Source organism: Aedes albopictus, chromosome 3, assembly GCF_035046485.1.
Source record: "Aedes albopictus strain Foshan chromosome 3, AalbF5, whole genome shotgun sequence".
Lineage (NCBI taxonomy): Eukaryota > Metazoa > Arthropoda > Insecta > Diptera > Culicidae > Aedes > Aedes albopictus.
The window spans coordinates 287,653,658-287,671,698 of record NC_085138.1 but is presented as its reverse complement, the minus strand read 5'-3'; the positions used below and the strand labels follow the sequence as shown (position 1 = coordinate 287,671,698).

Sequence of the window (18,041 nt, the reverse complement as noted above, 5' to 3'; positions counted from 1 at the left end):
TGGAGAAGGCCACAACAAAAAGGTCGAAACATCGGAACAGTATAAATACTGGACTGAGAAAACGAATCCCACAAAAGTTGAAATCGCCATTACATTTTTCAACCCGGGGCTGGTTCATTGCGGGACCCGCGCATTACTTTCCTTCCGAAGGAAACATTTTGTGCGTATGTCGGGAGTGGGATCTGATCCCATGTCCTCGGCATGACAGTGACTTACCATGCTTTTACCATCACACCAGGTCCGCATCACCATTTCTCTCACAAGGAATTTCTCTTGAAATACCAGCTGGGATTTCATCAGTAATTACTATTAGGAGTCCTCCAAATATTCGTGAAGATGAACAAATTGGTCCAAGAAATGGTACCCCTAGAGTTGTGCTGACTCAGGCCGTTACGGGTCAGAGGTAATGATGACGGAGTAACCAGCAACAACAGCAACAACTCAGCAAGAACATAGGGTATTGTACCATTTGAGCAGGTGTACCTATTTTGGGCACTTGCCGCTATAACTAAGTCAATTTCAAATCGATTGATTTGAATTTTTGTTCAGGGTTAGATACTGTACGTGCCTAACTCTATACAAAATTTCAAATCAATCGGTTTGAAATTGACTTAGTTATAGCGGCAAGTGCCCAAAATAGGTACACCTGCCCAAATGGTACAAGACCCTGGTTGATGACAGTCAAGCAGAGAAACCCCAGCACTGAATGAGGTTAAAAATACTGAGAAGTAGAGATGTGCAAAACAGTTCTTATAGGGGAACCATTCTCAATTGAACAGTTCCTCAGAAAGAACTAGTTCTTTTGAACCGTTCTTCCGTTCAGTTCTTATGGTTGTTTTGTGAACCTAAGTTCGGCATTTGTACGTTGCCGTGTTATTTACGTGACAGCATAAAAAGAAAATCCGTCTCTGCAAAAATATGTAGTATTTGTGATACTCATGGGCGAAACTATGATTTCATGCCAGGGGGTGCACTGCAAACAAACGTTCATTGATTCATCCATTCATCAGTCATCGCCCCATATTTCACAGCAATGCATTTAAATTCTAGGGGGTGCCTGGCATCCCCGGCACCCCCGGTAGTTTCGCCTATGGTGATACTGTGGATTGACCCATTATTTATGAATTGCCGTTATTTGACCGGCTGCATGTTATCGGAGTACTATTTTGCGAGATGAATGGGTAGATCATGTATAACGTTCGTTCTCACAGAATCCAATAATCATTAAAGCCTGTATCCGCAATAATCGGGACATAGAAGTACGGCAGTAACTCTGTACTGAATCAATAAAAATTAGCCAAAAATTAACTGAGAACTCTTTGATGTATGTTTATTATTTGAGCAAAATTTCATGAAGATCGATGCATTACTTTTAACAGTGGATGAGAAATAAACAGACGTGGTTTTTACGATTTTGTACAATCATCACCCATTTTCATTCGCATACTAGGTGGTTCTTATCCGCTACAATTCAAAGTTCTGCGAGGAAAATTATGAAATTTCGTGAGCAGTTATGGTAACTATAGAGGCACTTTCTTGCAAAATTCCATCAACTTTTATCATTTGATTTGAAAGTTACTGGTGTTGATAGGAGGTAGTGTTAGTGAAAATGTTTCATGTTTTTCATGTGCGATGTTTGTCCATTCATAACTTCTGAATATCTCTGCCAATTTTTATGAAATTTTCACAGAAGGTAGTTGATTACGTGTATATTATGCCTGCAAAGTTTGATGATTATTGGTGTAGTACTTTCAACAATAGAATCGATACAATAAGGGGTACCCGACTAGAAAATCCTAACAAGAATATAACATAATTAAAACATACCATGATATTTATAACTCATTGTGATATAATCATGTTCAACATCCTTGGTGCCTTTGAAATACTATAACTCAATCATATCACATTATGTTATAATTGATGTTTGATAACTCATTGTAATATAATTTAGTTTTGATTCTTTGACATTTGAACAATAATCTAATAAAATTGTATCACATTCTGATAGAAACTAGCAATCCTGAAGCTAACATTCATATCACATTTTGTTATAATTTTGATCTGATCATAACAAAATAGGTTATAATCCTGATTAGACCAGTGCACTTTTTGTTACAATTTTAGTTATTTTAACATCATCCTGCATCTAGTTTATAACATAATAAGTTATAGAAAAATATTATAACATCATAACACAATATGATATAATCTTGATATAATTTTCTAGTCGGGTACTCACTAAATGTTGTCTGAGGGGCTAAAATCACGGTGAGCTCCAATATATGTTTCGACTATAAAATTGTTGATAGTGTATCGATTTTCTTGAAATTTTGCCTATGCAAGTAAAGTAGATTGAGAGGTTTGTGTTCAAAATTTCAGCCATTTCCTTTATCAAATTCAAAAGTTATGGCACTAATAAGCTAAACCAGGGGCTGTACAAAATTCAATTGCTCGCGTTCTACTGTTTCATTGCTACAACAAAAGATACTTCACCGATTCACATGAAATTTTGCAGGTGAAATAAACACATCTTAAGATATTATCAGGCAAAATTTGAGCAATTCTTATGTAGCTATTGCAGAGTTACAGCCATATTTCTGTGTCCCGATTATTGAGGATACAGGCTTTAATTGAAAAGGCTGAATGAACAGTCCTGCAAGACATTCAGTTTGCCTGTTTTTTAGAGAAAGGAGAACTACCGTTCTTTTAAAACGAACGACAGTTCATTCATTCTCTCTTTAGAACTAGCTCTTCGGAACCGTTCGCGAACGGTTCGCCCATCTCTACTGAGAAGGTCGAGAACCCAGTCGAAGTAATTTAATAAGTAAACGACCAGCAGTATCCACCAATCCACCAGATTCTCATGAAGAAGAGGAAGGATTAAGCATTTCTCACAAGCTGATTGAATTTCTTCATATTTTCAACCAATAATGAATGGCACACACTAGTATAATGTACTAATTTCAAAAGGTTTAAACTTCTGTATTCAGCGTTCAAGACATTGTCACGTATTCTTTTCAACAGACTGAGACCTCTTAAGGAGCCCATCGTCGGCGAATACCAGGCTGCTTTTAGTGACGGCCGATCAACAGCTGCACATGATCCTATACAAACTGCGGGAGTATAACTTGCAAGGGACACCATCTATTCATTGATGTCAGGTAATAATAACTGATGCAGTGTAAAATATGAGCTTTGGCAGATTATGCTAGAACACGGTTTTCCGGCGAGACTAATTAGGCTAATACGCGCAACGTTGGTTGGATCAAAATGAAGTATGTGGAACACCGACGAAGTGTCTACCTCGTTAAATGCCTATTATGATCACATAACTGTTCCATTTAAATAGGAAACCCAGCAAACATGGGACTGATATGCGATTATAGGCAGCTTAATGAATTGGATGATGCTCTTTTAAATTTGCTTTTTAACATTCCTAATTATAATTTCATAATAAAAAAAACCCTCACTACGCACGCTACTGATATGGTACGGGGGAGACCAGGAGATAGGTTCAATTTACAGCCAGAAATGTAGCATGTTACAAGTTGTAGGTGGAGTATTTATGCTTGCACCACGAGTGAGCTAAACACCCGTGTTTCGTTTTATTAATGATGCCTAAATAATTGAACCGCTGCTTCGCTAGTTTTGTGGGATGAGATATTCAAGGGGAACAAATCACGTTCGACCGTTCGGTCGGCGTTGGGAAAATCATTTCTCGAGCTAAAACAAAATTCACATTTTTTGCGCAAAAACTATTTATGTTCTGTTTGTATTTAAATAATTCCCATTATTCAAAGGGGTATAAGTGTTACATGCTTTGCATTATTTGAATTTACTTTTCCTTATTTGTTGTGTTTGCCTCTACCCGTTCCATTGCACTTTCCTTTGGTTTTAACCCTACTTTAGCTTTGTTCACTTCCACCATACGGAGACCAATTCCTGACTTCTTGCGGTTTTGGATCAGCATCAGTTGTAATAGCAGATGATTTATAAAGATTTTCAACTGGAACTTGTGGGGTGGTATCCACCAGCGTCGATTGGAACATATTCAGTGTGGAAATGACCACCAGCAGGAATCACAACGATGTGATTTTCATTTGTGGTTCCATCGTAACGGTGGTGTCAGACTGATTGCAGCACTAAAATGTGCTTCCAATAAATTCAAAATTTATAGTGATAATATTCATTGTCTGTATAATAAATGCAAAAATCTATTTCTTCAAATATACAGGTGTAGTTGATTACGTCTTTCGGATCATCATTCGAGCAAACTTTAAAGCAAGATTGTCCGGCGAGCCAAACTTTTTCCACACTATTGAAGTCCATTCATTAACGCTCGCCCATGTTCCAGTGAGGTGACTGTAAAAAGGGCAATGATGAATAAATTGGAGATAATCTGGCTAGAATTCACTTACGTATCGTAGCAGACGCTGGGGTAGTACCACCAACCGCCGGTATAGCTCACTGCACAATTCTTCAACTGACCAGTTTCTGTAGTCGAAAACGTCCTTCCCTTGTGCGTTGTGAATGAATCACTTGCCGTTCCACTGTATACACCCAAATCTTTCACAGAATACTGCTCAGCTTCCGATCCAACACTGAACTTCGTGTACCTGGCATACCGGTAGTTCCCCGCGAAATCTTCCATTTCCATGAGTACTTCGTACGCGGAGTTCTTCGTCAGCTGGTGCAGACGTTCGAGCCCCAGCCAAAACTTTCGTCCAACCGTTCCAAATCCATTGCGATAATCGGTCCAATTTCTGTTGAAATTCTCCGAACCATCGAACCGTTGCAAAACCATCAGCCAATCACCACCAAAACGATGGCGTTCCATTTGCACGGTCGTTGGTTGCTCTGCAATAGTCATTCTACACAGTACGGAAGCTCGGGCAGAATCTTCTGAGCAAAATGGAAGCCCTGTTTTGGGTCGAATATTGTGCAAAGTTTTCCAAATAAAATCATGGTTGGAACAGATCGTTTGCAGTTCCAGAATTTGTCGAGTTTGGTCGTTGATGAGACTAACATTCGTACCGAACGCGTCATTCATACCTTCCACCAGATTCACAATCCTACGCTCATGACGATCAACAATACGGTTCAGCTCCCTTTGCTCGGATTCAATGCGGCGCTGGTTATTGGCAGAGAGCTCATCTTGTTCTTTCAGTTGTACGAACAATTCTGTGAAACTAGAGAACATGATGGATAAAAAGTTGCCGTCCGAAATAGTTTCCCGCAAAACTTACCGATATTCTAAGTAATCCAGCTTTGTTTGCACAAGTTCATAGCCAAAGCCCTCGCAAGCCGACGCAGTTTCGTTAGCGAATGCACACGATGCGATCAACAGCAATATGCTAGACACAGAGAGTGTTCGCATCATTTTTGTATGCACGAATAGAATGACTGAACCATATAAACAGCAGTCGATGCGTCTGAGAAGGTTTATATAGTGATCTGCAGCTTATCAGGAAACGCAAATTGGCAAGTCTTATCAACCGCAAAGGCAGTGGTTAGCGCAAAACAGCACTAAACCGCAGTGCAAGTATCGTTCTTTGGGTTTGAGCTCATTTATCAAACGAGCTATATAAGCTTATTCGTAAAATTCTTTGGGTTTGATAACAGTTCTTTCTTTTGTTTTGATTTTTGATTTTATCATTTAATATTTTTGTGATTTCTAGTAGGTGCTAGTTCTTCACTATTTGCTGCATAAGGTTGCATCATTATACAATCGAGTCTACTATTAGACGCTACCACCACTTTACGCCCCGTTTTGTCAAACGAAAAAATATCCATTGGGCCACTGGGTGTTATGTGTTATGTTCAGTCTGTGCAGCCTCTGGCTGAATACAGTGTAGTGTTTTTTTTTACATCCAATCCAGCTGGTTTTTTGAGTGCAGTTAGTGCTTACTATAGACTCATCCCATACAGAAAAAGAAATAAATTGGTTAGAAGACAGCCTGAAAAACGCGGTGGGCGTAAAGTGGGTGGCAGCGTATAACAGGAGACCCGACTCACGCTATGTCCAAAGGGAAGTATTATGAAAAATGAATGTACCTTAAATGTTTTGCTCTAGGATCGTAGGTTTGGACCTCTAGTTTCAGAATCTGTGCGGCTTAAAACATTTCGTCTTGGGTTTTTTGATATTTTTTTTTATTTTTTCCCTTTTTCACGAAGTCCGTTCAGCTGCTTGGTTTCGCTGATGATATTGATATTATAGCTCGTAAATTTGAGACGATGGCGATGGCGGAAACGTACATCCGACTAAAGAGTGAAGCCAGGCGAATTGGATTAGTCATCAATGTATCGAGGACAAAGTACATGATGACAAAGGGCTCCAGGGAGGAATCACCACGCCCGCCACCACGAATTTATATCGACGGTGATGAAATCGAGGCGGTTGAAGAATTCGTGTACTTGGGCTCACTGGTGACCGCCGACAACGACACCAGCAAAGAAATTTAGAGGCGCATTGTGACAGGAAATCGTGCTTATTTTAAACTCCGCAGAACTCTACGATCGAATAAAGTTCGCCGTAACACGAAGTTAACCATCCACAAAACGCTGATTAGACCGGTGCGGTGGTTCTCTATGGGCACGAAACATGGACCCTACGTGCAGAGGACGAAAATCGGGATGCTACGGTGGGCGGGTCACGTCATCAGGATGTCGGATAGCAACCCGACTAAAATGGTTCTCGAGAGACATCCGACTGGTACAAGAAGACGTGGTGCGCAGCGAGCTAGGTGGGTCGACCAAGCGGAGGACGATCTGCGGACCCTTCGCAGATTGCGGAACTAGAGACAAAAAGCCATGGACCGAGTGGAATGGAGACGGCTACTATGAACAACAGAGGCCACCCCGGCCTTAGCCTGATCGGTAAGGTAAGTGTTACTTGGGTTGTCCATGATTTTTTTTTTGTAAAATTGATGCACTATAGAGGACGCCTCTTGTATGAATTTGTTGTAAGTGTAGAGGCCCTTTATGGTATTGATCACCATTAACCTCTTCGAATGATCTGTCAAAAGCAGCTGGGTGTAAGCACCCTCCAAGTCCAAAGCAGGGTTGCAAAACTTCATCGTGATGAGCGCCCAATATCAGCCCATCGGCTATCAAAATCCATCAGCTCTTTAGTGTCGAGTGCTACAACTCATCCTTGATTGCACTGATGCAAGAAAGTGAGTGAAAATATTGCGACATTTGCACCCATTTAGGCTCGGCCGAAATTCATTATCATCACAGTCGAATTTCGCACACGACTTCGTAGCGGCTGGCATACACATGTTTTGTTGAGTTAATGACAGGAGCGTCGGATGTACAACAGGTAAACAAAATAAGTTTGATTAGTGTGAAATTTCGCTGGGAAATGATGATTCAGTGGATTCTCAAATTATCACAGTTTTCTAAACATTAATGAGAAACTCAATATTACGCAGTGAGTAGATGTTCATTCTATCCCATCGTCGCGCTTTGTTCATTCACCTTTATCATTCGCAGGGATCATCGCTGTCAAAAATGTTTACTTCTGAATCATACTAGCCACCAGTGCGAATGTTGTGAAAAAAAATCCGTTAGACAAGAATCGGAAAACTAAAGGTTTCGTCAAGGATAAAGTTTTAAATATTAGTAGTGATAACAAACGATGCAGCCGGGAGACCCAAAAAATACCTCTGCAACGCTGATCCGCACACTTAGAAATTCTGAAATTTGCACGAAACGGAATCACCAAAGAACGTAAACGTTTTCAAGACTGAATCACAAACTGGACTAAATTTTACGCGCATCATGTAAGTGCTGGTTGCTTGCGTTAGATGTCAACAAATTCGTTTCACCAGAAACGTAGAACCAGCTTCACGTTCATCAGCCACCTTCTAACTCGGTTAAACAGCCGAGTGGTAAGAGATGTGGTTCACGATTAACAGATGCGGTGTTCGAATCCATGCATGGCATTATTTTACTATTCTATGTTTTATCTGTCAAATCGGTTCTAGCGATTGCTAGACGCTAAGAAAAAATATGTTTTATTTTGGGGTGTCTTGAAAGATGTAAATTTACATGTTTCAACCTTTAAATTTGTGTTTCTGAAGATGCTCGTATATGTCAGGTTCAGGGCACCTCAAATTACATGATATTTTCTACGTGTGTAGGTACGACAGGTTGTCTGTAACACACGACAACGGACAAAACATGGTGATATCCGTGAAATTGCTCAAAAAATTAATCAATACAAATTATGACGCGGTTGCTGACGAGCCTTATTGCCTTAAAGCGGAAAAAAATTGCTCGATGAATTTCAAAAAATTAATTCCGAAAATGCTACAATCAAAGAGTTCGACGAAATCAACAATGAATCAGAAGAAAACATTGAAGTAATTGAATTTAATGATGATTTTAATAATGGGCAACCAGGCACAGGAGAAATCAATTCTAATACATAACGACAACGACGGAAATTTCATCAACGTGGATCATCTTGAAAGCACCCGATGCGCTGTCCATACTGCACTGTTAGCAGTATGGGGTGTATTGAAGTCTTACAAGCCGCACAAGCCCCGCCTTTAGACGGGGTATAGTTTGAGCATTTTTGTAATTTTTGTTTCGTGGAAAATCTTTTTTTTTTTATATTTTTGGTTGATATTTAGGACTGCTCTGTATATCTCAAAATGGTTTTTGGTGTATTTTAAAGCATATTTACATTTTTTAAAAATCATTGAAAAATTGATGCTTTAGTCACCTTTTAGAAGTCATTGTTTATTTTGTATTGAATCGCTACAATTAACATATTTTAAATTTTTCCCAAATCATTCTATCCTTGTTTAATAGTTTAAGGGAATCGAATACACTCTAAAATTATTTTCCTTAAAATTACACGGAAAATAAAATTTTCTGTAAAAAAATTTTAAAATAATAATGTTTTAACAATAATCATAAAATTTCAAAATGTTTTCATCTCAAAAAATCCGTTCCCAAATTGGCTTCCAGGAAAAATATAAAAGTGTGGGGATGTTCAAAAATAAAAGCTAGAAAAATCAAAAACTGAAATTCACGAAATCGAGAATTAAAAAGAATCATCTTCCAAAACATGTTTAAATCGATTTTAGATAACGAAAAATGATATTTAGATCAAAATCAAAAATTTGGGTATTAGAGGGTTAACAACATTGGAAAAACCAAAAAGTGTAACAAAAAGATCCTGAGCTACAGGAAAAGGATACGTATGGGGCAACAAAACTTTGTTGATGGAGACTTTTCAGTCTTTCGCCAAACGAATACTTTTATCTTTTTCAATAATTGCAATGCGTCTTCCTTCTAGATAAAATCTCCCTTACAGCCAACAATTGGACTCGAAAAATCTTTGGTAAAAATCGTCGAAAACAGCAAGATCAATGTTCCCTACGGTCCGTGTAGGATTGGTAGAAGTATTCCGCCAACCGGAGTAGAATTCGTCCAATCAAGTGCGATAAACCAATGGGGTGAAATCATTATTGCACCGTAAAACAACCATGCTGAGCTGTTTCCGGTTCCCAGCGAGCTGAACTTCAACAGAAACTTTTCCAACAACTTGAAGTTTGTTTCCGTCAATGACAACAAGTTTTTTGTTGCAACATGGAAGTCCACAGTTTGAAATAAAATTCCTCTGGGATTATGCTCTCTGCTGATCCACAATCTATCTCCATGGTTAGTCGCGTTCGGTTAATTAAAGCTTCGACGTAGCAGGGATCACTGATCGTCTTTACTGACGAAATCATGAGATAAGGCATACCGTCTGAATCATCAGTATAAATCTTTCTTCAAACGATTAAAACGCCTGAAGACTTTGAATTGAAAGATGGCTTTGAAGAATCCAGAAATGGTTTTACGACATTACCCGGAGAACCATTACCCAGAATGCCATTTACCGGAAAACCATTACCCGGAATGAACCATTTACCGGAAAACCATTTGCCGGAAAAGATTGTTTTCCCGAAATTTGATTCCAGATTGCAAAGCGATATCCAGACATTTGATCCCTTGCTTTTTGGTTATCTTTTGATCCAAACCATGACCCGGTAATTTAGCTTAACACTAGTTTCGCCAAATTATGATTAGCAGTGAATTGGTTAAACTGCGGAGCTATCATGTAGTGTACAAACATGTGGTTCATCAACGAGTCTATAAACAATGTGCTGATTGCTAATAGTTCCAGCAGATATTTGCCCTTCTTTTAACATGGGCTGTTCTTTCTAGGTTTGCTGTTATGGTCGTACGGTTCAAACTTTTTCCGAGAAATACATTTTCCGGAATAATGCATTTCTCAGAAAACCATTTTCCGAACTGTCCCATTTCCCGACATGATTTATTTCCCGGAAAGGTCTAGGAAAACCTGAGATCTCAGAAGATGTTTTGGTGTTTTTAAACATGATCTGATGTTCTGTTTCTATTTTCGATTAATCTTATCAGTTGATGATCAAGTTCAAGATAGTCAAGCTTTTAAACAATATTCTAAATATTGTTTCGATATTATAGAACTAGAACTAGATTCTCGGTTCAGTTCACTTAGCAAAGTAGAGCAAGCATCGTTGGGCTGAATGAACATTTTTAGAGTGGAAACCAAACAGTAGCTTTTCTAAATGACATTTTCTTCCATTTCGTCAAAGAATGTGTTTCTAGGTTCATTTATGATGTTTATAGGCAGTCGGTTTGTTTACTGTATAGGAGATTTGCCCTTCTTCAATTTTTAGGCTATTCTTTCGAACGATGTAACGTTACAGCATTAGTTGGCGATCAATCTATTAATTCCATCTAGTGTTTTTCCTTTTTCAAAACATGGGCCGTTCTTTTGACTTACACTGTTATAGAGCTGTTTGGTTGCCATGTTGTTTATTGGCAATTGCTGCTTTTTATGTAGAAGTTTTGTCATTCTTCAATTGCATCAAGTTGCATCGTTGCAAACTTGATTAGCGAAACTATTAACTTTGTCTGGAATGTTTCTTTTTTTAATGTAGGGTCTTGTACCATTTGGGCAGGAGTACCTATTTTGGGCACTTGTCGCTATAACCAAGTCAATTTCAAATCGATTGATTTGAAATTTTGTCCAGAGTTAGGCACGTACAATATCTAACGCTGTACAAAAATTCAAATCAATTGGTTTGAAATTGACTTAGTTATAGCGGCAAGTGCCCAAAATAGGTACACCTGCCCAAATGGTACAATATCCTATTGTTCTTTGAACAAAGCCTGTTACTGTTTTTTTTAAATAACAAACTGTAAATTTCACTCTTAGATATTTGCCCTTCTTCTAGCAACAGGCTGTTCTTTCGGCTCCACCCCATTTGGCATAATGCCGTTTGACACAATGCTGTTTGGCATAATGCCATTTGGCATAATGGCTATTTTGCATAACGGTCATTTGGCATAATGGCCATTTGCAATAGCAAGGATTATCCACATTCTTACCAAGAAGGCTGTTCTTCGTGTTATGCGAAACGGCATTATGCCAAATGGCCATTATGCCAAATGGCCTTTAAACCAAAGCATTATGCCAAACGGCGTTATGCCAAATGGGGTAGAGTCGTTCTTTTGATGCCTGTTTTCAGTCTTTGATCTAGCCTGATGACTATTTAGCTTAATAATAATTAGGTTCTTCTATTTTATCCAGATTGCGGCTTCGGAATCTGTTTCTAGGTTTCGCAGCATCTGATTGGTGACCCATCTTGCCACAACACTAATGCGCCTATCATCATCTGGATTAAGTTGCTTCGTCCTAGTGGCTGATATCTACTACTTAGTTGAGAATCAACCGTTCTGCCTTAGCAGTGCAGCCAACTCCTCTTCATCGCATAATCGTTTTTGTAGTTGAGCATCATTTATCCCAATTACTAGCATGTTACATATCGCCCTCTCTTTAAATTCTCCAAAATCGCATCGTTCAGCCAAGTTCTTGACTGTGATCACTAAATCTCCTACTTTGCTCGTTCCTACTTTGCTTCTTGGTCCAAAATTTTAAACTATGTACCACAGTTGAATCGTATTTCTCATAACGTCAATTCGTTATTTTTTTTTTCCTGGAAACAAGCGTTTCAGCTCTGTAAAAATCTCTTTTCTTCAGACTGCCAGGAAAGACGTTTTGTAACGCTCTCCCGGAAATTCATTATGTTTAAAAATCCATTTGCAGCTGTTCTTGATGACATAGAGTAAGGGACGTATGGCTCCGCAATCGACTTTGAAGTCATCCTTTCCAAAAAATCGCACGAAAATCAACAAAAAATCAAAAATTAAATTTGAACTCAATCAAAACACAAATTCAATAAAATCTCAATAAAATATGTTTCTTGCAAAACAATTCAAAAACAGTTAGCAAACGTATATACTTAAGGCCGCACGGGACGACGTGTAATTTTTCCTATCTTCCCTCTCTTTCTAACAATTTGCCTCGCAATTTTGAAGAAGGAAATATCAATTTCCACTGCACTGACGTAGCTGAAACTTTAGTCGATTGTGCACCACAAGTGAGCAAATGAACGATCAAATTTCTAGTCAATAATATGAAGTAGAAGTTGAGATTTGCATCTTACTAGCAACATAGCAATGGCGGACGATTCAACCACCGTCCCGTCCGGCCTTAAGGCCGGAGATGCAAATCTCAACTTCTACTTCATATTATTGACTAGAAATTTGATCGTTCATTTGCTCACTTGTGGTGCACAATCGACTAAAGTTTCAGCTACGTCAGTGCAGTGGAAATTGATATTTCCTTCTTCAAAATTGCGAGGCAAATTGTTAGAAAGAGAGGGAAGATAGGAAAAATTACACGTCGTCCCGTGCGGCCTTAACCTAAGTTATGATGCAGTCGGCGACCCAACAAAATGTCGCACACCACGAAGCTCCTCCGCCGGATGTACTCACACTACTGCCACAAAATCTGTGCAATGGTTTCTTCCGATGCACTCGCTGATTATTTTCCGCTACAGTAGCCACAAATTCACGAACAATTTATTCCTTGATGCACTCGTCTGCAAAAAAATCCACTCCGCAACAGCAACTCCACCGAAAATCGAAGCAGCAGTCTCAGCAGTTCACCACCGGCACATCACACTGCAGTCAGATCACCGACGGCTTCACGCTTTGAACGGCTTCGCACGGTTCGTTGACATCTTGGATGCACTTTTCTGTTTACCTTATGGCTCCGACGGCTTCTGCTTTGGCACAAAACAATCAATGCTCACCGACTGACTGTTTTCGACGAAAAACATGCTCGGTTTGTTGGTAATGGTGAAAGGTGAAAAGTAGCTCACGTCTCACGTTCGGTGATTCAGTGCAGCTGTCAAGGTGTTCTTCCTTTTATCGTTGCTGGTCGCTGAGATCAAAAATACGTTTCACACTGAGAAAAGTCGATTGGCTTTTCTGGTAGTTGTGAGAAGTCCGTATAGGTCCATATAAAATGGTCGAGTGTAGTCTCCTTGGATAAAAAATGGTGTGGAAATCCACCAAAATCGCATATCTTCAAAATCACAGGCGTAAATCTTCATGAAAAAAAAAACTTTAAAATCTTATCCTAGTACGCCACTGATATATATTTTGTTCAAAGTGGAAGAAAAGAGATTTCACGTTATAGTGAATAAATGAAAACACGTGTTGTTCTGTGGGTTGTCTCTAAACTTCTGATCTATGTATATTTCTCCTATTCTGTACATAGCTGATTATCTTTTAATTTCCCTTTTCTCTCTTACTCCTCGTCGAACCATTCGTTCCGTCGATTCCGTTCCACGTACCCGATGGTGCTCTCGGCTGCGTCGTTGATGGCTGCTTTCACTGTACTCCAGCAGTCCTCTAGAGGGGCCTCATCGAGTTCGCCCTCGTCTGTCTGGCAACGTGGCAACGGTGCAGTGTCTCCCAAGTGAGTAAGACTGATACAGCCTTAGCTTACGAGAATAAACACTTGGAGCAAGGACGACTTTGTCCCAATTCGCCAAAAGTGGAAACAACGAGGTGTGTGTGTTGATCTGCGGTTCACAGAAGTTTCCTCTAGTAAACTGAGTATTCGCAGACGATGAGTGTAAGAAAGTGCTTCTAGTTTGAGATGAACGTGTAGTGGAGCAACGCCAAATAGAACTTCGAATGCTGTCTTAGGAGTTGATGAGAACGCTCCAGACATCGCCATTAAGGACAGACTTGTTGGAATCACAAAATGGCCGCCACAATGGCCGACTTTGGCACCTACTCACGATTTTGAGGGCACAAATCTCTTCGTAAACAAAACCAGCGCACTTTAGCTTTTTATTTTAAGCTTGTTACAAGTGAGCAAGAACAGAATAATAAAATGCACTGCTGTTTGAAGCTCTCTTCTTCAGATTTGTGCGTTTGAAGTTCTGATGCACTGTTGAAGCGGGATTTCAAGACGTTTGTCCTTAAGCACATCCTTTAAAGATGGCCTAATTTTGATTGGATTGTTCTTACTCGCTCTCTTGCCATCCCACAAGACATCCATAGGTGTACAAACATAGGCCGAAGAATAGTTGTGTAAATCCATTTGATATAGTTGGGTCTTAGACTTCAAGATGTATCAAAGGTTCGCCCGAAGGCCATACAAGCTTTCTTGATTTACCGAAAGGCCATATTGGCGGCACCAACTACCTGAAAGGCGCATATCATCAGGTTGAAAAGCATGCGGATGCACATACCGACTAATAATGTAAGGTAGTCATCGGAAAACCATAAGTAGGAAACCCTCTATTATTGAGTTGCCCCAATAGCGTATCTGCTACGAGATTCGAAGAGATGATAAGACTCCATCTTGAGCATCCACAAACACTCAATTTTATAATCACTGCATGACGCAATGTCGAGAAGTGATGTCGGTTTTTGAGCATTTGGTAAATCCAATTGGAAATCATTGGAGATATACCATGACTCCGTGCGGCTTCCAATACGGCATCGAAAGGCACGTTGCCAAATGCACCCTCGATATCTAAGAAAACACCCTAGCAGGATTGCTTTTTAGCGAATGCTTTCTAGATATCGTAAACAACATTATGTACAAGAGTCACAGTGGACTTTCAAGATTGGTAAGCATGTTGGTTCACATGAGGAAGCGCGTTGGCCAGATGAACATCACGGATGTGATGATCCACAATGCTTTCTAAGCATTTCAGAAGAAAAGAGGTCAAACTGATAGTTCTGAAACTCTCTGCTTCTTCATACGACGCATGACCCACTTTCGGAATAAACTTTACAGTAATATCCCGCCAGGATTTAGGAATATACCCTGTAGCAAAGCTGCAAGCAAGTAGTTTTTCAAGACATGTTTGAAATAATCAAATCCCTTCTGAAGCATAATAGGATAAATCCCATCTGCCCCAGGAGATTTGAAAGGAGCCGAAGCTAAAGAATCATAACTACAAGAAAAGACATCAGGTTCATCCGAAGATGTAATATCCACACATCCAGGGAAGTGTGTGCTAAATAAGCATTCCAGAACTTCCTCATCAGAGGAAGTCAGATCGCCATTTGGCAAACGAAGTTCGTTCACCCGGAAATCCTTGGATTTCGCGAGGATTTTGTTTAACCGACTGACTTCACTCAAGCTGGAAACATTTGTACAAAGGTTGTTCCAGCCGGATCGTTCAGCAGACCGGAGAGCTTTCCTGTAGGCCTTGCGAGCCGACCTGAAAGCCTCCGAACCAGCCGAACTTCGTCTGTTCCAAGTCTTTCTACATTGTTTCCTGAGTTTCGCCAATAGAAATACACTAGAACTCAACTGGCGCTGTAGTCATTTTATTTTGATATCGTTAATTGCAATAATTTACTATTCTTTAGTGACCATCTTGTAGAGGACCTTTTGTTTTGGTAAACAAATTTAACTTGACACTTCTAGTACCGCTGCTGACGCTGTAAGGGCGTGGCAAACTAGATGTTAGTCACACGAACAGTCGCGACATTGGACTTCTATGGCTAGTTATTCTACTGTTTCGCCAGATCAGAGTTCCACCAAGAGGTTCCTCTTGTGATCTTCACAAACCGTACACAGTTAGAAAATATCACCGACTTCGGTAATATTTTACCGAAATTTCAACCGTTAAGATTGTTTTACAGGGAAAAATCGGTAAAGGTAGCAGCTTTTACTGAAGTTCGTTAAAGTTTGACAGATAAACGATAACATTTTACCGAAATTTGTTATTTTTTTTTACAGAATTCCGTTAAAAATCCATTATCGAACGATCACCGGTTGAGATTTCGGTAAAAATTACCGAACGCGATTAGCTGTGTAGAGGGCTGCTTTTCAAAAGCTTCCATGATGAAGGTCGTTGAGTATCAACGGCATCATCCAAATCACTTGGAGTGTAATGGATGGTGAGTATTTGGCCGCAACCAAATCAGTAAAATGATCCCAGTTTGTTGACCGAGGATTCCTGAAACGCAATGTTTGCGAAGTAACATTTAAATGTTCAAAATAGATATTGCGATGGTCAGATAAAGATTCTTCATCTGATACAAGCCAATTGGTCAGCTCGTGACTAATTCTGCTAGAGCAAAGCGTTATATCTAACACTTCCTCTCTAGCAGATACCATGAAGGTTGGGCGTTTGCCTATGTTAAGTAATGCAAGATCTGTACTACTTAAGTACTCCATCAAACTGGAGCCTCTCAAGTTAATGTCTGAGCTGCCCCAGATGATATGGTGAGCATTAGCATCAATGCCAACAATTAGCGGAAGGCCTTTTGAAGTGCAGTATGCGATGACTTGTTTGAAAGCATCCGTAGGGGATGGTTTATCATGCGGTAAATACCCCTAAGAATAGACGTATTTCCTGTTGAGGTTTCCAACAGATACATCAATTGTGATAGCACATACATCTCTGGTGGTTAGTTCAGAGATGAGTGTAGCAACTATTGCGTTGTTGACAAGCACACAGGCTCGAGGCATGACACGCGAGTTTGCCATTTCATGTTTACTGAAAGTGGCAAACAACTGGTTCACAAGGTTTTCTAGATAGATATTTCCCTTACGAAAGTAAGGTTCTTGTACCAAGGCCACTTGGGCTGTACTAATTTGCATAAGTCTGCAAAGATTGATCGTTGCTGTTCTATTATGCTGAAGATTGATTTGAGCTATCCTAACCGTAGCCACTACCCAAACTAGGTAGGATTAAACTCTTCGCAACAACAGCACAACAAAGAACAACAACAATAAAACCAAATCGGTGTCGATTGGAAAACGCCAAAGGCGAGGATACACAGAATACACTGTGTGAATCGCATAACGCGAATCCATATAGGTGAAAATTTAAACAAATTAACAACATCTTCATAATCCCGCCCTTATTTAGCCTCAAGTGAGACTAAAGAAGGGCAGCTGATTGTCTCGGTGAAACACATGGTCCACTGCATAATTGCTTCGGTTAGCACTGTGGTACTCTACAGGCTCCGTTTGGTAGTGGTTTGGTTTTTATAAGACCCCCTAGCCTTTCATTCCTAGGCACAGTAAGCATATAGCCTCATAACACCATGTATAAGGGGTCACCTGTTTAGTGGACTTCCACCGGAACAGACGGTCCGTATTCTTAGCCAATTGAGATAATCACTACCGACACTACACAGCTATCTAGGCTGATCGAGAAAAGAATGTAATATTGATGAACAACTTCAAACGGGCTCGATTCGGCCATCAAGAATTTAACACAGACCAAGCAACAAATCGTCACTTATGATTAAAACAATTGCCTCAGTCGTTGATTACATTTGTAGGCATCAACTAGGTTATTGAATTGAGTCGATTCCAGTTCGCCATCGGCCCCTGCCAGCTGATACTTCCCGAAGGCAATTCGAGAAATTTGTCAGACATTAATCTCGAAAGCAAAATGATTTCCACTTACCGCCACGGACTATTATTGCTGGGCTGGAGCCAATATGCACACAGAGGCAGGAATTTCCCATTCTCCATTGTTCTGTCAGGTGAAGACTTATTCTGCATATCGTGCTGTCCAGAGGGAAAGGCGCACAGGTTTTGTGGTCGGGGCCGATCGTTCGCGGTGAACAGGCGCATAACTCGAAGCTTCATCCCG

At 40.0% G+C, this 18,041-nt stretch overlaps 1 protein-coding gene across 1 annotated transcript; it reads right to left on the bottom strand.

The window, feature by feature from the left end:
• Nucleotides 1-2,832: 2,832 nt before the first annotated feature.
• On the bottom strand, nucleotides 2,833-5,427 carry LOC109415834 (angiopoietin-related protein 2-like). The gene is made up of 3 exons (XM_019689773.3): nucleotides 5,250-5,427; nucleotides 4,422-5,192; nucleotides 2,833-4,365 (listed from the first exon to the last, which is right to left on the bottom strand). Exons 1-3 carry the CDS (start codon nucleotides 5,381-5,383, stop codon nucleotides 4,248-4,250), a joined length of 1,023 nt encoding a protein of 340 aa, XP_019545318.3. The 5' UTR covers nucleotides 5,384-5,427; the 3' UTR covers nucleotides 2,833-4,247.
• Nucleotides 5,428-18,041: the final 12,614 nt, after the last annotated feature.

Coding starts and splice junctions, on each gene's coding strand:
- LOC109415834 (XM_019689773.3), bottom strand. CDS start 5,383: ATGATGCGAACACTCTCTGTGTCTAGCATATTGCTGTTGATCGCATCG. Junction 5,193..5,249: donor CTGGATTACTTAGAATATCG/GTAAGTTTTGCG, acceptor CATGTTCTCTAG/TTTCACAGAATTGTTCGTAC. Junction 4,366..4,421: donor CCCAGCGTCTGCTACGATAC/GTAAGTGAATTC, acceptor CCCTTTTTACAG/TCACCTCACTGGAACATGGG.